Below are 21,138 nucleotides of genomic sequence, written 5' to 3'. Positions count from 1 at the left end.
TTATAATCATCGATTTTTCATGTGAAATTTTTCATTTTAATCACGTGTATCGAGATATTTAAACAATTCGAGATAATGAAGAATAATCTTTTTTTGTTACTTCATATGATACTTGAACTTATTTGAACAATTAGGTAAACAAAATAATGTTTGATTAAGTTTAACTTTTTTTTTTTTTTTATACACTGCAGTATTTCTCGTATGAAGAATTTTCTAACCTGAAAAAAAGGAAACTTTGTTAATGCATTCTACATGGAAAATTGATTATATTCAATTATCCGATTAATCTTTAATTACATATTTTTATAAATTGGAATAATATATTATATAATTTTTTTAGTTATTATATATTTTAATTTTATTGAGTTATTAATTAGTCAATAAAAAAATAAAATTTTTCATTAAAAAATCTTCGTCCTTCGGTAATATATTGTATTAATATTCGATACATTTGTTTTTACGACAGAGTATATCCAGATGTATTTAAGAACAATAGATATTATATACATACATACATACATACATACATACATACATACATACATACATACATACATACATACATACATACATACATACATACATACATACATACATACATACATACATACATACATACATACATACATACATACATACATACATACATACATACATACATACATACATACATACATACATACATACATACATACATACATACATACATACATACATACATATATACACGTATGTATTTTGTATGTGTGTGTGTGTGTATTTAATCGAGAAAGTAACTACAAGAGAGAAAGAGATAGATAAATGCAAGCAATCAAGCTGTGTAACGTTTTTCTTACACAAGTGTTCGTCGTTTCGTACGCGTTTTAAAAACAAGTTTGTATTTCTTGTCACGAATAGTATTACTGCTGCATACGTCGATTGTCCAGTTATTGCGACGATAGTGAAAGTTCGAATTCGGGCTTTTTCTTAACACGCCTTACCTACTAAAAATTTTAACGGAGGATCGAAGATGGATTATGCGAATTGGAAGAAATGTCGATGTTATTGTTTTGTACAAATGAAGCGGACGATATGTTGTTTTAATCTAAGTAGAGATAAAGAAAGATAAAACATGTTTCTTTGTTACACGAATGTAAGTATACATTGATTATAAATGTTTATAAATGATACATTGATTTAAAATGTTTTTCATGATTTTCAGATCTATCAAACATATTTCGACGAATTTTAAATTAGCTTAAAAAAAAAAGCAGCATTGAAAAAAGAAAAAGAAATTGTTTCAACTCCCGTTAAATATAGCTAACAAAAGGAATATTTATTTTAAGAGCTATGAGATACAATTATAAAAAAAAAATTTGCATCAATTTGTATCGATTAAAACACATATACAAAAAGATGAAAAAAGACAAGAGAGAAACAAAAATTGTTGTAACGATTATTAAATACGAGAAATAATTTATTTTAAACTGCTGTTAAATGCAGCCATTAAACAAAGTAATTTTTTTTTTTTTAAATAATTATTAAATACGGATTATTAAAGAAAGAATTTATTTCAAGAGCTATTAAAATGTATAAATAACTAATGATAGATAATATGTCTATATATTTGTATTTGTAGATATATTTGACAAAGTTACTGACAGACGAGGAGATAACAATAAAGGAAAGCTTCCTCCAGGTGAAAATATTGAGATATGTTAAAGAAGGTACTAATGATTTTGTTGACTCTTTCAATGGTCATATATCATTGGTCTTTTTTTTTTACTTCTTTTTTCTTTTTGTTTTCTTTTTTTTTTGTCCAGGTCCAGAATAATCATACTTGTAAGACGAAAATTTCAATTACCATAAGTTCAGGCACAACCAATATTTGCCACGCTCTTGACACCTTTTCTGTGAAAAAGCCAATTTATCGTATATCGTCCTCTCAGCATGGAAGCATTTGTCATATACTGATTGTGTTCATTTGTAAGTACATATATAACAACGAATGCACACCGGACACACCTCCTTCCATATATGGCTACATGGTAGGTTCCTTAGCGGTACCAACGAAATTTCTTTATACCGAACTTATCTAAATTCTTTAACCTTAGATTTATCAATAAATGAAAAACTGGTTTCAATCGTTTCTATAAAAAAAAAAAAAAAAAAAGATCTCTGATATCAATTTCATCGCATGTTCTCTCAATTCACACATTATGATCTTTTTCCATTGTTTTGTATTTATGTATATCTATACTTGATCGATTTGACAAATTTATTTTTTCGTCTCTTTCTATTTTTCTTTTTTTTTTCATTTCTTTTATCTTTTTTTATTTCTATTCAGAAATATCTACATATTTATGATGTAATTTAATTTACTGAAGTAACATCGCCGATGGTTTTAATTTTAAGAGACACGAGGTGTCGAAGAAAGTCGAAAATTTAGTTTGGTTCGTTACACTCGAGAAACTTTTTTAGCATGGTAATAACAGTGTACTCGTGTTATTTCAGGGAAAGTAGATCGATCGAATCGATCGATCGATTTAAGAACTGGTGAGAAAAAAGAAGTACAAGAAAAGATCGATAACAGAAAAAAAAAAAGAAAAACAAGAACAAGAAGAAGAAGAAAAAGAAAAAGAAAAAGAGAAAATCGAAAGAACAGAAAAAGTAGAAAAAGAAAAAAAAAAGAAAAGAAGAAGAACAAGGAGGAGAAGAAGAAGAAAGAAAAAAGAAAGAAAAGATGAAAATGTAGCTCCCTCCTCGTCGTCTTCCCCTTTGATATTTTTTGTTTTTTCTCTTAAATCGGTAACAACAATCTTGTACCTGGGAACCACACCTTAGTCCCTTACTACTCTTCTGGTAGTGGTAATCCAAGTTTTTCGGTGGTCACAGGTCCGCGCAGAGAGCTACGCGCATATTATTCATTCGCGCGAACGCATTCGACTCGGTTCACCCGTTCGCGAGGCATCGCGACTACTTCAGTCTCTGTTTTGTCTGCAGTCTTCGACGATCCTTCTTCGAAATCTATCGTCGAGTTCGACGTATAGTACATTTTACTACATTATAATTAATAATTAATTTTCAATTGATTCGAATTCGTTCGTATTTTTAATTAATTCGCTTTGTCGCATTTTTGTTATTAATATATATATATTGTTTCGTATTCATTCGTATTAATTCGTGTTTGATCGTACTCATTCGTATTTACTCGTGTTAATTCGTATTTGATTGTACTGACGATCGTACTTATTCGTGTCGATTCGTATTTCATCGTATTTACTCGTGTTAATTCGAAATTGATTTGTATATGATCTTATTTGCATTCTTATTTTATTCTATTTGCTCGTATTAATTCGTAATTGATCGTAGGTACTTCTTTTAATTTGTAATTGATCGTATTTAATCTCTTTCCTTCTCTTTCTCTCTCTCTCTCTCTTTTAAAATATATATTCATACATATCATATCAACCAATCATTTCTCAGGATAGTTTGATTAACCAATAAGAAAGAGGATCGAAAGAAGAGCAAATTGGGAAGGCTGCATTTGAAATTTCGAGGACGCATCCTTGGACTCTTCGATTTCCAAGCTCGATTTTCACCTACTTCAATCGGTTGGCGAACGATTGGGAGTCGAATCACGTGCTACTCACCGGTAAGTACGAGCACGCTTACGGTACCAATATACTTTTAAAGTGCTACCATTCATGAGAGAGGAGAAACAGCTGTGAGAGGAAGAACCGGAAACTTTACGATCTGCATCGCGAATGTTAGATACATAAATATTTATTTCCAATTTGATCGATCTAATCGAAAATTATTACTGTTACGATAGAATTTATCATTTCGATCGATCTCGTTAATCTATTAAAACCCCTTCACGAGATAAAATTCGAATTCGCAAATGAAATCATTGAAGTTACGTTCGATTATAAAAGAAACTAGTTTAGTTTGGAAATTAAAAGATTCAATCTTCCCAAGTAGATTTCTTTACTCAGTCAGATTACGTGTGTGTACTTGAGGATATTTTTCGTTCCTTTTCTTTTTCTTTTTCTTTTTTTTTGTTTATTTAAAAGAGATACCGAGTTACATAGTAATGTCTGCGACCTTGGTCTTGGAGGACCAAAAATTCTTTATCCTTTTTTCCTTTCTCTCGCTTTTGTGATTCTACCGGTATTTCAATATTCGAAACCGGTGCAACCCGATGGTTTAACCCGATTTCTTTCGTTCTACTCGTCGTATGTTTAATATCTAATATTAAAGAGGTATTCGTTAATCGTTATTAATAGAGTATAACTACTTACGTATTATGAATATTTTATATTCATCCTATATACATAATTCGCATAAATTTTAATGGTTTATCATTAAGGATGGACGATACCGTTCGATATTTTTCATTCACTTAATCTTTCTTATTTCTGTATAAACGAGATTATGGATTGAATAGGATTAACATAATAGTCAATAATATTTCCATTAGAAATGATGAGTCATCAGGATAATCGTTTTATCTAAACGGCCATCGGTATCATTACTGTTGCTAAATTTCTACGCGAACGGAATTTTTGATCGTGTTACAAGGTATAACATTAACTTTCCGATTAAAACTTAGTCATGATTCTAAGAGATAGTCAGTGACACGAATATTTTCGATTATTCCTTAGTGGATGCGAAGAAGAGGGCATCCATTGTTCATCGATATTTCTTTTTTTCTCTTTTTTTATTCTTTGGTGAACGTCTATTGTCAAAAGGAAAGAGATAGACTAAAGACTTACTGTACATGTACTACTTGTATACATATCATGCATATTCAAGGATCTCCATGTGGAATTTCATAGCTTTCTTTGGTTATTCAGTAGCATTACTTATATATATATATTTTTTTTTTGATTATCACCAAACAACATGGACTACTTGATAAATGTATAAAATTAATTAATTTAATATTGAATATATTTACCATATATATGTTATCTTTATATTATATATATCTAATATACATATATAAATTCTAAATATAAATTCATATAAAAAGTTAAATATATAAAAATAGTATAGTGTAATAGTTTATAAATATAGATATACTTTTATAATATTTATTATATATATATGCATGAATTATAAGATGCAATAGATACGTGAATCATATATAACGTTGATAATAAATAATAGATGGATATAAACTAGTTAAGAATAATTTGAGCCAGTTGAAAAATTATTAAGATATGATTATTGCTCATGAATTTTCATATTTATTCTTGTACATACATAAACGTGAGAGTTTTATTAGTATACTTTCTTCGGATTGACTACTAAAATTCACTTAAATGTTCGTAAGAATATCTATTAAGAAGTCTTCTACGAGATTTACAAGTATGAGAATACTTATGACATTCTAAAAGGTTCATTAATTTTATATTAGCCACGTGATCCTCACCAATCAGGTTTTCGACAGTTCACATTTTCGATCGATTAAAATTATTATAATACGATATTGAAAAAGAAATAATGAAATTACAAAAAAGATATATATATTTTTTGATTATATATATAATAATAATAAATATATTAAGAAATAAAGAAATAATTATAATAATAAATTTTAATATATCAAATATATCATAACATTAATTATATTTCACAATTAAATAAATAAATATTAAATATGTCACGTTATATATTACATATATCAAAAATTTTTACATAAATCAATATTAAATATATATTATCTATTAAAACAAATTAATAGTAAATATATTAAATTTATTAATAGCTTTAGTACATATTTACAGTAAAACGTATGTTAGCTTTGTTAATCGTATTCGAAAAGTATAAATAAAAGAACGCGTACTGAAATATATAAATACAAAGATAAACGTAAATCAAAGATACTATAAAGTAAAAGAAGAATACTATAAGAGATATTGGAGAGTTTATAAGTACTTGTGAGTCGGTGGTATTGTAACTTACGTGGCAGATTTCCCATATATAAAACCACGTATCCTGATATTTAAATCTTGTAGTAAGGCTTGCTACGTTAATATGAAATTTTATACTCGAAAGTCGTCGTCATGAATCCTCTTATTCGTTCGATGCACTCCCACTAACGTGTAAAAACGTTTTACCAATATTTACACACACACATGCACATATACGAATATACCCACGTATAGATAGAGAGACCGATTTTCAATGTGATTAAAAATCATCGTATGTTTTAAGAAAAAATAAATCGATTTATTTACTACATTACAAATTGTTTGGTATGCCGTCGAATGATGTGATAATTATTTCATTAATTGCTCTCTCTCTCTCTCTTTTTTCTCTCTTGCATTAACGATAATCAACATCGAACGTGAAATCTGATTGATAGTGCGAACTGCAAGTTGCAGCGAAAAAAGAAAACAAAAAAAAAAAGAAAGATAAAAAGAACAAAGAAAAGAAAAAAAAAGAAATGATCGAATATAATGATATGCAATTTTCTTTTTTTTAACGACGTTTTTATCTCCTGGTTTCATCATTGTGCCGACAAACACAGTCATCGACCGGTCTCTCAAAGGAGGCAAATCAAATTCTTTGAATAAACAATATTAACCGTGGCCTTTATCGCACATTTATGAGGATTCTTTGATGTTCTTCTTCTTTTTATTATTATTATTATTATTATTATTATTATAATTGTTATTATTGTTAATTGGTAATTTTTTTAATTTTAATTTTTTCTTCTTTTCTTTTCTTTTTTTTTGTGACAACGTGACCAACACTTTTCAAGGTATCGTGAAAACAGGATCGTTCGCTGATAATCATCTTTGAAACTCGTTTTCTACGTTGACCAAAACTATTATTTTTTACATTATTACTCCTCCATCTTCTCTCCTTTTATCAATATAGCTGCAAAGTAATTCGCGGAGTTCGTTATATCTAACTTTTGGTTTTATTAGAAAGAGATACGTCGATTGTTTCTTTTGATTAGCGTGAAACTTGTTCGGGTTTCTTCGATCGTTTAGTAAATCGTAAAAGAACTGGTTTACATTTCGATGTTATTCTCTCTTCGATTCGTTTTGTTATAATATAATAATATACTAACAAATTTTATTGTTTGACGAAACGTTTTACGACTAACCGATGTAAAATCATTTTATTTCGTTTTGTTTGAGTCGAAGAATTTTTGCTTACGACGATGATATCTGTTTCTTTTTTCTATTCTTTCTTCTTTTCCTTTTATTTATTTATATTTAATAACATTGATTATTCGTATATAGGGAAGTAATATCGTATTTTATTAGACTTTATCGAAATTCTTTTAAGGAGAGGTCGCAGCCAAAGGAATTTCTTGATAACGAGATAAGTATCCTCGAAAGGGAATCGAAATTACCAAGGAACTCTTTTTTTCTCTTTCTTTTTCCTTTTTTTTCTCTCTCTCTCTCTGTTTTTTTTCTTTCTTTTTATTTTTTATACTCCTTGTGTTACTATATACAAAAGTTGATAACCCCAACTCGTACAGTTCTTCGATTTATCTTCGAAAGAAGGTTAACCAAGCAACCTCAAGGATTTCTTTTGACGAATCCACCAATTTATTTTTTAGATATTTTTTTTTTTTGTATTTATTCCGATCATTAAGATTTGCTTTGTGACTTACCAACAAATAATAACGAGTTCTACGATATCTCCTTAATAACATTTAAATCAGTTCGAATGGCAATCTATATAAGTAGAAGAGGTCATAGCTCGATAAGATATATATATATATATATATATATATATATATATATATATATATATATATATATATACATTCAACGATTAATTTATGCTGACCAACGGAATGTAATCTAATTAAATTCGTTACGCGTTTCGTTTTCTTTTTTTTTCTTTTTCTTTTTCTTTTCTCTCTACTCTTTTTTTTGTTTTTTAACGTGTCAATCTTTAATTTTTATCTTCGAACATGTCACTCAGACCTTTTTTATCTTTTGTAATAATTTATTATGCGAATTGTGATTTGTCATAGATACGGTTCGTAAATCTTATTCGTTATTATCATTCGTTTTCTTTAGCGATAAATTAATATAATTTACAAGATTCCGTATCTCGTTAGATTACTTGTTGTCATTTGTTTGTTTTGAGATATTTGTATGTAATAAAAATTGTAATAAGAAGTATTTATTGATAATGCGCGTGAAGTTTTGTTCGACTTCTTTCTTTAATCTATTTTGTTAAATTATATAAAGATATACGATTATACAAAATAAAGTTCTACTACTAATAAAAAGAAAACACATATAAACGTATATTTTTATAAGGACTAAAAATATATGAGTGGTATAAAAATATAAATATATAAGAATATATTACTCAGAGAAATTTAAAGAGATTTTAAATTGTGCAGATAATATTTTTATTATTTATACTTTTCTAAGTAATATATTTTCAAATACTTTAAAAAATAAATGATAATAAAAATTATTATACATTACTTTTATTTATTTATTTAATTATATATTATTATTATTATTATATTATTAAATAGTAATATATATATAAATATTATATATATATCTCAATTGCAAGAATAATAATAATAATAAAACATAAAAAAAAATATAAAAATTAAAATATAAAAAAATATAAAAATCACAGGATTACTTTGCGAAATACTTTCAATGATTAGCCAATGAATAATATTGTTCGTCATGTCGTGTATATCTTTATCTTCAATTGGCACAACAAATGGTATATAGCTTGTCTTTTTCTAAGATCATTACGTAAGTTTACATGCGTGCTTCGATTCAAGGACATTGATCTGCAATTTATTCATAGATACTCTTTCTAATTCAAATTTAGAAAGCCGTTTAAGTCGACTTTGTATTAACGAAATTCTCTTTTCAATTTTTCATTTTAGTTTCTACCTCTATTTTTTTTTTTTTTGTTCTAACGTCAAGCATGTAGATCTTTATAAATATATCTCATTTTAGATTGATCGAGCTAGGTAGCATCGGTGATGCTGATTGGCTCATTTATAAGCCGTGAAATACGATCCTAATGGATACATTAATGGTATTCACGAATAGAACTATCGTAATGATTTCTTATCTTTTTCTAATTAGAATAATAACGGGATGCTACGAACTGAATAATAAATTATGGTAATATAATCTGTCTGAACGACATAAATAATAAAAAAATTTTTTTTTTTTCTATTTACGAAAATTATTATTGATGTTTCGATTGTGACAGGAATAAATTATAGGCGTGGAACGACGATGAATCATTCTATTTAGAATTCTAATGATCTTTCGTGATTATTCACGAGTATAAAGAATTTTCATCATCTATCAATGTTAACAAGACAGTTTTGTCTAGAATTTAGTTATTCTTCATTTAACAAGTAATGATCACAATTTATAATTCGCTATCATATATAACAATAAATTCTTTTTCAATGAATTACATTTTACACTAACGTAAGTTTATCGTTTATGATCATTTATAAAAATAACTTTGTATGAAACGAATTTACATTTTGACTATTACGATAATAATAATGTAAATCTCTAATAACGTAATTAAAATTTCAGATATTGCGATGATTACCAGGTATCCATGTACCAGTTTATTCCTTGTAGGGCTATACTTCTTTTTAAATGTAAGTCAATTACGATCATAAATCGTTTCGTTGCAATAATGACGAAATTAAAGTTATTTGCTGAGTTTTGATCAAGGTCTGTATCAAATACCGTAATCATTATTAAGAATCTCATTCGAAGATACCCAACGACTATCACGTTCTTGGACATGGACGACTTATGGATCCACCAGCACGTAACAGTATGTGGCGATTTGGATTTCCGAATCCAGTGAATTACAACGATAATGAGTTATTTTGTGGCGGGTATGCAGGTTCGTTTTTTTTTTCTTTTTTCTTTCTTTTTTATTTTGTATTTTTATTTCTTTTTTTTTTTATAATGATTCCCTTTCACCGGTAATAAGCGGGTTCTTCGTAAGACGGATGGCAGTCGATTAAAAAGAAAAAAATTCAGCTCCAAGGGTTACAAATTTAAGGTGTGTCGTATCGTACAAAAATTCAATGATCTTATTTTTTTTAAGATCAAAGAAATTTCGTAAAAGAAGAAAATCTGTTGAAAATTGTACACGTTTTATCGGTATTATCGAAATTAATTTTTACATTTACCGTAGAGTTTTTTTTTATTGATCGTGTTTCATCAGAAGAGATGTCAGTTTACAAATAATTTTTTAAAAGTAATTAAAACACATAATTGTTTCAATCGATTTAAAGAAATTAATAACTTCGAATTTACATCTTGAAACATTTGAAAAACAATCCGATAGATCCTTTGTAATAATATTAATATTTTCAACTTGAAGTGATTTAATATTGAATAAAAAGTGTTGTACGAAAATACGGAAAAACAAAAAAAGGAAGAGGAAAAACAAGTGAGAAAAGAAGAATGAAAACTCGACAGGATAAATAAAGAAAGATGATTAAAAACGATGTTAAAATCAGTAAAATATTATGTAAACATTTTTTTGAGTTTAGTTCAGTGGGTTCAAAATCAAGGTCAATGTGGAGTCTGTGGAGATGCATTTCATTTGAACGAACCAAGACCACATGAGGCAGGTGGTGAATATGCGAAAGGAACTATAGTCAGACATTATACGGTTGGCCAGGTAATTTGTATACATTGTATAACAGAACAAATAATCGAATATATGTCAATCAATAGATAACATTAATATAATTATTATATAATTACCCGTTTATAGGAAATCGATATTGAGGTTGAGCTAACTGCTAATCACATGGGAGGATTCGAGTTATATCTTTGTCCAAATAACAATCCTAGAAGCGAAGCAACCCAACAATGTTTCGATAGGTATTACTTATAAATTTAATTATTTAAATCATGGATAATCAAAGTTCATTTCTTTCAGATATCCTCTCTACGTATCTGGTACACGAGATGTCCGTTTTGAAATACCTTTGAATACAGAAAAGAAAGCTATATTTCGTTACAGAGTTGTTTTACCACCTTACATAACTTGTACCCAATGTGTCATTCAGTGGAATTATTACACAGGTTTTTCATTTATTTATTAACAAACATTTCACCTTCGATTTTAATTTAAGTTTTTCCTTCATTTAAGTTAATAATACAATGAATAATATTTTATCATTTTTTCTTTTTTTTTTTTTTTTCAGGTAATATGTGGGGTACTTGTGATAATGGTACAGAAGCAGTAGGATGTGGTAGACCAGAAACATTTCGAAATTGTGCGGATGTTAGTATCGTGACAAGTACAGCAGGAGTTCCACCACCCTTCGTGCAGAATGACAATCCCTTCTTACTTTATTACAGAGATGTTACATCACCGAACAATATATTCCCACTAATAGTAAGGTACTCTATTTTTAAATGAAATTGTTACAGCTTTTAATCAAGTCATTTAATTTGATTTTAAATCATGCTCTATAAATATACATATATATATATATGTATATATATATATATATATATATATATATATATATATATATATTGTAGATCACAAGTTTGCGTACCTACGTATCTTTATCGATTTATACCTGGTATGACTGATTGGTGTCAGGCCAATTGTCTTCGTTATCCACCAAATTGTCCAAATATGGTTTGTCAGTGTCCGTAAGTATAAATCTATATAAGTAATTGAATTTATAAATGATTGATAGAAAAAGTAAAATTAATTTCTTTGTAATTTGTAGAGAAGTGTGCGATGCGATAGGTGAAATCGAAGGTAAAGAAGGTGCAAGCGTTTATTGTATGGACAAGTGTCTAGTATATCCATCTGATTGTCCGAATCATCGTTGTCGTTGTTACTGACGAAAAAAAGATTTACAAAAAAAAGAAGGAAAGAAAATAAAGCAAAATAAAATAGAAATTTGTCCATCTTCGATAACGTTATCTATGCCTATTAATGATGGAACAATTTAATAGGCAAAAGGCAAACGGACGCTATTGCAATACTCAATTAATTAATCATTAGACTATCAATGTTGTCTTTCATATCACGCCGTCCATGTGTGCTTGTCCTTTTATTTTTTTAATTACAAAGAGTGTCTCGTATCGATTGCATGCTCAACGAATGTTTCCTATTATATGTATAAATGTTTAATTAGATATGTAAGTAAAAACTCACGGAATCGTAGAAGAAAGAAATCTGAAGGATTTCAAAAAAATCAAATGATCTGCGATGGTTCCTTCCATTGTATACGAGAAGATAATAATAAAAAGAAAAAAAAAAAAAGATGACTGGTATATCATTCTTCTTCTTCTTACCTTTTTTTTTCTTCTTCTTCTTCTTAATCCGAAATAAATAAATTTGTATGTATCATACGTATATCTAGTCTAACTTTTAGGGAAATATAAGGGCTAGTTAAATATTATATTATATATATATAAATATATATATATATAAATATATATATATAAATATATATATATAAAATCTATTTCTCGATTGATATAATGGCACTATAATATTTTAATGTTAGGACATGTTCTATTGACAGCTTAAAATATTACGCATATATCACATATTATATTATGTTATATGTAACGATTAACGTATCTGCGTTCTTATACATAATATACAATATGCAACTATGTTTAACGAAACGATTGATTATTTAATTTTCTTTCTTTTCAATTTTTTTTTCTTTTTTTTTTTTCTTTTAATTCGCGTTTTTGAATCATCAACGCTATAGTCATATTCGCGCGAAGTATCTTCTGGGTCATCGTCGTCGTCATCGTCGTAGTAGTAGCAGTTTATCTTGCCGTTCGTCTTCTTTTAATCGAAGAAATTTTTCATTTATCGGAGCACCGTACACGCAGCAGCAGACACACGTACGTATGTATGTATATATGTATGTATAATGTATTCATGTATTTATGTATTTATGTTCGATTATATTATATTTATTATCGGATCTTTCGTAGAGATCGCTAAGGTTGTTTAATATTTTATTTTCCTTTTTTTCTTTTTCTCTTTTTTTTCTTTTTTTTTTTTAACACTTTAAAAAACTATATACACTAAAGCTTTTTATCGTCTATAACGTTATTATTAGACTAACTAGTAACATTTCTCTTTTCTTTTCGCCTTTTACTGTTTTTTCAAGTTTTCTGTTTTATTTTTTCTTTATTTTATTACCTTCCTTCCATTATTTCTCCTTTACGATCAATAATAAGTCATCACCAAAAACTGTATAACATCAACGCGGCCTCCAAATAAAATTGTATCAGACGCGCTTGGCAACTAGCGTGATATTTAGGAGGTGAATAATATATAAAGATCTGTCTTGTTATTTTTTTTCTCTTTTTTTTTTCTTCTTCTTCTTTTTTTCTTTCTTTACGTACTAAAATTACTAATCGACTACTCAACGTCCATAAATCATTTACGATACTATGTATTCGTTTTTTCTCTCTTTTTTTTCTTTCATTTCATTCATTCTCTTCTTATACATATCTCGGTCTCTAACAGTACATGAAATACGATGCGAACAACGCGTCGTTTCTAATGATTTCAAAAAAAAAAAAATGAAAAAAAATATATGGCGCCGAAGTTGCTGATCTATCAAAAGGTACGCCCGTTATGGAATAACGAATCCATATTGATTCAAAAATTTGTCGTCCAATCGCAAACCAATCGCTTTTTTTATGAATATAATAAAAACGTTCTCACGATTAGAGAGAAATTAAAAACGTATACAAACGATGTTGCCTCCCTAAATATAACAAATATACGAGGCTCGAGGGGGATGATCGATGAATCAAGTAAATTCGAATTTACTTTTATCATCGTCCGGTACGTCCCTTATAATATTTTTCTTTTCTATTCAATTAACAACAGATTCGAAATAACTAAAGTCATCATCAATTACAATTTCCAAGCAAGCCGATACTCTTCAAATATTAATATTGCTTGCATTTCATGAGTTTATTTCTCTGAAGGAGTTTGAATTTTATATTGTTATAAGATAATGTACATAACTAAAAATAATATTAATAATAATAATAATAATAATATAATAATAATAAAAATAATGATAATAATATAATAATAATATTAATACTACTACTACAAATAATAATAATAATAATAATATTAATAATAGTAATAAGAGTAAATTTCTTTTCAAATAAAAATCCTCATTGGACAATCGAAAAATCACAGTTTTTTTTACGCATCGAAATGATCAAGCATTATTGTATTGATCTATATAAAGATGTAGCGAATCGATCGAGGGTACTCTCAAGAACTCTTCGGTACTCGAAATCGTAAGTTTTAGTTTTCTTTTTCTTTTTCTTTTTTTTTTGTTTTTTTCTCTCTCTCTCTCTCTCTCTCTCTCTCTCTCTCTCTCTCTTCCTTTCGATCTTATCTCTTTTTATTCTTTTCTCTTTCAATTTTGTTAATTTGTTCGGTGAACTTTTGCAAGAGAAACGAGAAGCACGAAAAAAAAAAAAACAGAAAAAAAGGAGGCTATAATAAATTCTCGATTTAACGTATTAGATGAAGGACAAGCTTCGTTTGAATTTTTTTGCTTTTTTCTTTTTTGTTTCATTTTCTCATTAAAGCTTTACTCATACGTAGACTAATAATACCAGGCCATTTTGCGTTTAACTCACGGCTTTCATTTGAATTGTCTCAGGTACGTTTTCAGTCTTCCGATAATAATAGGTCAACGTGGTTCTCGATTCTGCTCTTATATCGAATCGTAGATACCGATTGTGCTTTTTTTCTATTTCTTTCTTTCTTTTATTTTTCTTTTTTTTTTTTTTTATACGACAGTACCCCTCCCTCAAGCGTACAGTTTACACTTGCATTAGTTCGTCCTTTCTTTTTTTCCCCCTTCGATTTTTCTCTTTTTCTTTTTTCTTCAAAGGTTCCTCCAAATATTCCGTCATGATCGAATCGTTGGACGTCGCAAAGAAATATTTTTTATCGGTATAGTAGGGAACTACTAATAAAATAGATTTAAATCCGATCGATGAGAATTCCCAACGAATATTTTAACGAACCAATGAAAAACTAGATGGCGTATATTCACAAATCCATGATGAATTATTCATTTTTTTTTTTTTAAGTTGGTACTTTGAATTGGAATGGTCGAGTGACTTAATTATCGTTTTCTCTTCTCTTCTTTTCTTTTCTTTTTCTTTTCTTTTTGAGCGATCCGCGAAACGTTTACGTTGTTTCTAATATCTCTATTAATTTTATCGATATAATATGCATATTGTGTGGTTAAAATTAATATATGGTAATCATATTATTTCTTGTTTTTTGAGTGTTATTTTTATATTCTTTTTTTCTTTTTTGTTTTTCATATTCATTCAGAGACAACGTCTGTTTTGATTATTTACGACTTCAGCCCCATGTTGCAGACAAAACAATCCAATTACATGCAAATCAACACAACTCGGTAGTCGTGCCAACGAAAACAACGTAGGTAAGCACAACATATTTACATACACATGCATATGTATTAGTTTTTTCGTAGGCATATGCTTGTTTGTTTGAGAATATTTTTACGTGTTATTATAAAATAATATTAATTTTATTTATTAATATATATATATATATATATATACATATATATATGCTGTATATGCTATAAACATGTATATATATACACACACACATATATATATATATACTAACATTTTTTAAGTATAATGTATACTATATATATAACTACATAATATATACTATATTATAGTATACTATATAATTTATATATATATGTATATATATCATACTTTCAAACACACAATACAATATAATATACTAATTAATATACAATGTTGGAATTTGAATATTCGTACAGTAGGAATGTATTTTTCTTCTATTAATACTCTATTAATTAGCTACTGTATATATATACACATAATATGTATTATATATATTCTTTCAAAAATGTTAGTAGCATTTTGAAATAAAATCATCGTAAACGATTTGCCGACGACGTCGATATAATCGATCGATAAATTTAAAAATCACTCGACCATTTCGCATAATTTACGAAACTTTATGCCCTTTTCTTTTCTTTCTTTTCTTTTGTTTGTCTTCTCAATACTGTCGTTGATCTTTGCGTTTCATTTTGTACTATTGTTAATGTTTCTTTTATTTTTCAAAAAAAAAAAAAAAATCTACGATTACTTGTGGTTTCAATGTGGATTTTTTTATGTTCGAATAGCGGATAAATTCTACGTTATATAATTCGATCTAACCTAAATTTGTAATAAATCGTAAAGATTATAAAAAAGAAGAAATACGATTAGATATATTACAGTATTAATTGTTTTTTTCTTTTCTTTTTTTTTTTTTTTTTGATTAATCAACTCAACGAGGAACGAAGTCTTTTACTTTTAAGTCTTGCTTCGGATAGAATCAAAAATAATTATAGTTACTATTTAAATAGGATGATAGTTCAACGATCGGTAGTTCATCGTTCATAATTATTATTATCTTTTTCTTTTTTCTTACCTATCTTTTCAAAGTTTCGTAATTAATAATAATAATAATAATAATAATAATGATAATAATAATAGTAATAATAATAATAAAATAATAGTGATAATAATAATAAAAAAATAATAATAATAATGATCATTATCATCATAATTATCATCATTATATAATTAATAATAATAACAAATAAAATAATAATAATAATAATAACAATAACAAAAAAATAATAATAATAATAACACTTTAGTAAGATTTATAATAGTGTTCGTGATTGGACATTTTTGCGATTCATCGTTTGACTTATTCACTTTATCATTAAATAAAAAATTCTTTCGTTTAATTAAAAATGTTTTTCTTTTTGATTAGTTACTTTTGAAAGTACAGATTTAATTCGTATTAACAAAAGTGACGTTCCATTGTACTATCGTCATTTTTCCATCGATCATTACTCGTTCATTATTTATTTTAATATAAAATGAAAATAAAATCGTATTAACTCGCGGACATGTTCCTTACAATAAATTAATTAAATACGATTTAGCAAAGACACGAAACTTAATCGAACTTGAGCGTACCCTGATTCTAAATGGTTATTGTTTCTCCTCTTCTTTTCGTTTTCCTTTTCTCTTTTTTTTTTTTCTTTTTTTTTTTCTTTTTCTTTTTAAAACGAGATCTTTTGCTTACGACGAATATATTCGTCAAAATCTTTATTATAGATCGATCCTAGGTGAAAGAATGCAACAGTGCCGTTGTAATATTTACAGAAAAAAAAAAAAAAAAAACGAAGAACTTTCATCGCTATTGAAACGAACCTTTTTTATTTATTTTTTTTTTTATTTTTTCTTTTATTTCTATATATATATATATACTTTTTTTTTTTTATTTCTTCCTTTCTTCCTTCCTCTTTATTATTTTAATTTATCGGCGCTATATTCATACGTGTTTACGATATAACACCATATTGTTTCATTTCTAATCGTATTCTTTTTTCATCGTTACAGAATATTTCATTTTCACGAGTACGATTATCGATAATAGTTTATTAACACACCATATTCTATAATCATCGAAAACTTCTTATTCATTGTTCTTCAACGTGCGATAAGTAATAATATTATTTATATTCACTTCTTAAAGAGAGTTAACTTGTTGTTAATAATTGTTATCATTATCATTATTATTATTATTAGTATTATTACTATTATTATTATTACTATTATTATTATTATTATTATTATTATATTTATTTCTTTTCTTTTTTTCTCTAATTTCTTTTCATTTCATTTCTTTTTTTTTTCTCGTGTATCAGGTTTGTTGTCATTTTATCGATTGTTATCTATAGTAAGAATTATTATAAGACTTCATCTTGATTTTGCGAATTAACAATACGTTCCTCAGAATTATTTGTTTCAAATCTCATATATATATATATATATATATATATATATATATATATATATATATATGCGTGTGTGTGTGTGTATGTATAATGGATCTCGAGTGCATGAACTATCGAAAGTCTCCGACAAAAATATCAAGTTGATTTCTGCGAACAATCGAAATCGTTTATCTGTCATCGAATCATCATGTATCATTTTTCATCATTTATATTGGCCGACATGAAACTTCAGATAATCAACGACCGAATCAGAACGATCGATTTACGAATGAAAAAAAAATAAAATAAAACAAAAGTATTATATCGTAAGAAAGTATTATAAAAAGAAATTCAAAAAAGAAACAACAAAAGAAAATAAATAAATGAATCATCGATCTTACATCGTTCTTACAGTACATTTCGTTCTAATGAATTTTTCGTTAATTTTTATCTTGACACAGACACAACGTTATATATTTATATATACATATACATATACGTATATGTATATATATATATGCATGTATATCATCGTTATATATAATTATTTCGTTTTTAAGAAATATACACGTGAGAAAACGAAACATTGACGTTACATTTACTAGGCTTTCACTTCGATTCATAGTTACGAGAAAAATAGAGAGAAAGATATATAAGGTATATATATGTATATATACACACACACACATGCACGCCTTCGTATATACGATATATATATATATACATACACGTGTATATATATATATATACATATAAATACATATACCTGTGTATGTGTGTGCGTGCGTGCATGTTCGTGTTATTAAGTTTAAATCATTTTAATCTAATATCGCAGACTCCTGGCTCTGGGGCAGTTTCAGTTCCAGCAATCATACGATCAACCGCAATTTCATCGAGAATTATTATACTATAAATCATTAAAAGTTATTGCACGTATCAACGTGATAACTCGTTTAGGCTCTAAATGATTACAAGTGCAATCGTACTTTCGACGATTAAGTTTAACCAAGTTTTAATTGGAATCGTAACGCGTTAGTTTTCTTCCTCTTTTTCTTTCTTTTTGTTTGTTTGTTTTTTTTTTGTTCATTCTTGAGTGAATGAATGGGGGCATTTTTTCTTTTCTTTTCTTTTCTTTTTTTTTCTTTTTTTTTTTTTTTTTTTTATCGTATATTTATAACTAACAAGTAGTGGACTAACGCATCGTTAATGTTTAATTAGACGCTTAAGCAGCGGACAAACGATTATTATTAGTTATATAATTATATCGAAGGATTTTAACAGCGTAACATTTGTTAATATTTCTAACACGAATTATTAAATACGTTTACGTTGACGTCGTTAGCCTTTTTTGTTTTATTCTTTCTTTCTTTAAGGCGATAGATCAAATTCGAGTCGCGTCGATTGATTTGCTTTTTTTTTCTTTTTTGTTTCGACGACAAAAAATGAAAAATCAGATAGGAATGATCGTATGTATCGATCGATCGAACGAAATGATAATTAATGTATGAAATATTAAGATTTATTTTTGACCAAGTTAGTTGGAAAGTTTGGAAATTATACATTTTATTAATATAAATTATTAGTAAATTTGATAACAAAATTCATGGTCTTTGCATGCGGTCAAGGGGCTCATTATTGACTGGCATCCAAAGGCCACGTTTATGATCGACAAAAATCAAAATTAAATTTATAAGTATATTGAATATCGAATCAGTTTCGATATCGAAATCGAATATTCTTCTCTTTTTTTTTCTTTTTCTTTTAAATATCATCTATCACCTTATTTTAAGCTCAACGAACGATATCGTGGTAAGTATCTTAATATTTTTCTTTTTATTTTCTTTCTTTTTTTTTTTTGTTTTTGTTTTTTTATTCGACATAAAGACACATGGTTGTACTACGCACCACTACTACAACACATTTATCATAGTCTAGATACGTATTCTAATACGCTCTATTTATAACAACGCGTTTTCGTTAATATTAACCGACATTAAGTAGAAAAAAAAAAAAAACATGAAAATTAATTAATACATCTCGACTTATATTAAGAAGGAAAATAAAAAAAAAGAAATGGCGATAATAAATGGCCGCAATGGCTCTCAGTCGATAAATGTCGGTGGATAGATAAAGAAAAATTTTAGGCCATAGATCACTTTGTATTTTACATCATTAAATTCATAAAGGAAACGAAATATTTATTAACGATCGTTTGTATCAGTCGTATTTATATATCCGTAGATCGAGTTGTAAGTTTCGAAAACTTCATTTCATATTCTTGTATACATATTAAGAAGATCGCTCATCGAATTGTTATTAATCGATCTTAAACTTTTTCTTTGTTCACTTTCAACCAACAATACCAAGACGTTCTCAAAAATGACACAACAGTTTAATCGTAAAACCTACGAAAGCTCATGCACTCGAGATCAGCGGTAGTTTGAGAATAATGATAATCGAAATTTACGAATGGGTGTTTTAAGTGTAAAATGCAAGGATTATAGCGCGTTAACGCCAAGTTACAAATAACCTAATGTCGCATACGTTTTTACATAGGTCGTATCCACTTTACAGTTCTCCCTGAAACAGACGGTTAACCTTAGTACAAAAAGCATCCTTGGACAGAGCCCAAATACGTTCGTGGAAACGATGATAGAAGTCAACCAGCTCGGTGAGTTACCGACAATGATAATAACAAATCAAGTGAAACCAAAAAAAAAAAAAAAGAAAAAAGAAAAGAAAAGAAAGAAAACAAAACAAAAAAAGAATAAACAAAAAAAAAAAGAAAAAGTAAATAATAAAAACGAAAGGAAAGAAAAACTTGGAACAAATGGCTCCGGTAAGTAAGCACTTGGTAAAACTTAAGGAGATAAGGTAAAAAGCAAAAAGAAAACAAAAAAAAAAAGAAAAGAGAAACAAAAAATCATGTAACGTCACAAAATTATAGAAACGTGAATAGAAATCGTCCTACCTTCGACTATAACGCGTCTCGTCTTCCATTTCGGAGTCTTCGATTCTACGCCTCTACGAGAAATTATACCTACAAAGGGGTGCAGAAAAAATGCGAGAACACAAGGAAAAAAAAAAGAAGAAGAAGAAGAAGAAGAAGAAAGAAGAAGAAGAAGAAGAAGAAGAAGAAAGAAGAGTAAGAGATCACGGAGACGTGTGTTCGGTGAGGTGAAAGGTTTAAGGTAAGACGGAATAAAATTTAATGGAGTTCGCCATATTTGTTAATGTAGGAAGGATCATTGATCCGT

At 27.6% G+C, this 21,138-nt stretch overlaps 2 protein-coding genes and 1 long non-coding RNA gene across 13 annotated transcripts in view; 2 read left to right on the top strand and 1 right to left on the bottom strand.

Annotated features, from left to right (window-relative positions):
• The first annotated feature begins 783 nt into the window (after positions 1–783).
• On the top strand, positions 784–12,271 carry LOC127067619 (uncharacterized). 7 transcript variants are annotated; one of them, XM_051002795.1, is made up of 14 exons: positions 790–1,132; positions 1,202–1,494; positions 1,619–1,706; positions 1,803–1,965; positions 2,494–3,023; positions 3,466–3,634; positions 9,558–9,625; positions 9,747–9,879; positions 10,538–10,668; positions 10,765–10,874; positions 10,933–11,078; positions 11,201–11,399; positions 11,544–11,660; positions 11,741–12,271. In XM_051002795.1, the coding sequence occupies exons 7-14, from the start codon at positions 9,566–9,568 to the stop codon at positions 11,856–11,858; spliced, it is 1,014 nt and encodes a 337-aa protein (XP_050858752.1). In that variant the 5' UTR covers positions 790–1,132; positions 1,202–1,494; positions 1,619–1,706; positions 1,803–1,965; positions 2,494–3,023; positions 3,466–3,634; positions 9,558–9,565; the 3' UTR covers positions 11,859–12,271. The 7 variants fall into 7 exon arrangements, 6 of the variants coding, with proteins under 6 accessions (XP_050858755.1, XP_050858752.1, XP_050858751.1 ...); XM_051002794.1 differs by having other exon boundaries at positions 1,803–2,027; XM_051002798.1 differs by lacking the exon at positions 11,741–12,271 and having other exon boundaries at positions 784–1,132; positions 1,803–3,023; positions 11,201–11,394; positions 11,544–11,666.
• A 2,112-nt stretch (positions 12,272–14,383) lies between these two features.
• The window catches only part of LOC127067602 (uncharacterized), a 24,826-nt gene continuing 18,071 nt past the window's right edge, over positions 14,384–21,138 (bottom strand). For 3 of the 5 annotated variants that reach the window (XM_051002716.1, XM_051002715.1, XM_051002717.1), the window contains one exon: positions 14,384–20,461. In XM_051002716.1, the coding sequence (XP_050858673.1) occupies positions 20,401–20,461 (61 nt within the window). In that variant the 3' untranslated portion in view covers positions 14,384–20,400. Of the gene's footprint in view, positions 20,462–20,852; positions 20,922–21,138 lie in introns of all 5 variants that reach the window. The other 2 variants (XR_007782674.1, XM_051002714.1) reach the window with 2 other exon arrangements.
• LOC127067627 (uncharacterized) overlaps positions 20,457–21,138 on the top strand; it is a 758-nt gene continuing 76 nt past the window's right edge. Inside the window, exons 1-2 of the long non-coding RNA XR_007782688.1 lie at positions 20,457–20,720; positions 20,829–21,138. The exon at positions 20,829–21,138 is cut by the window's right edge and continues 76 nt beyond it. This is a non-coding gene — a long non-coding RNA (uncharacterized LOC127067627). The remainder of the gene's footprint in view (positions 20,721–20,828) is intronic.

Source organism: Vespula vulgaris, chromosome 11 (genome assembly GCF_905475345.1).
Source record: "Vespula vulgaris chromosome 11, iyVesVulg1.1, whole genome shotgun sequence".
Classification (NCBI taxonomy): Eukaryota; Metazoa; Arthropoda; class Insecta; order Hymenoptera; family Vespidae; genus Vespula; species Vespula vulgaris.
This window is presented reverse-complemented; position numbering and strand designations above follow the sequence as displayed.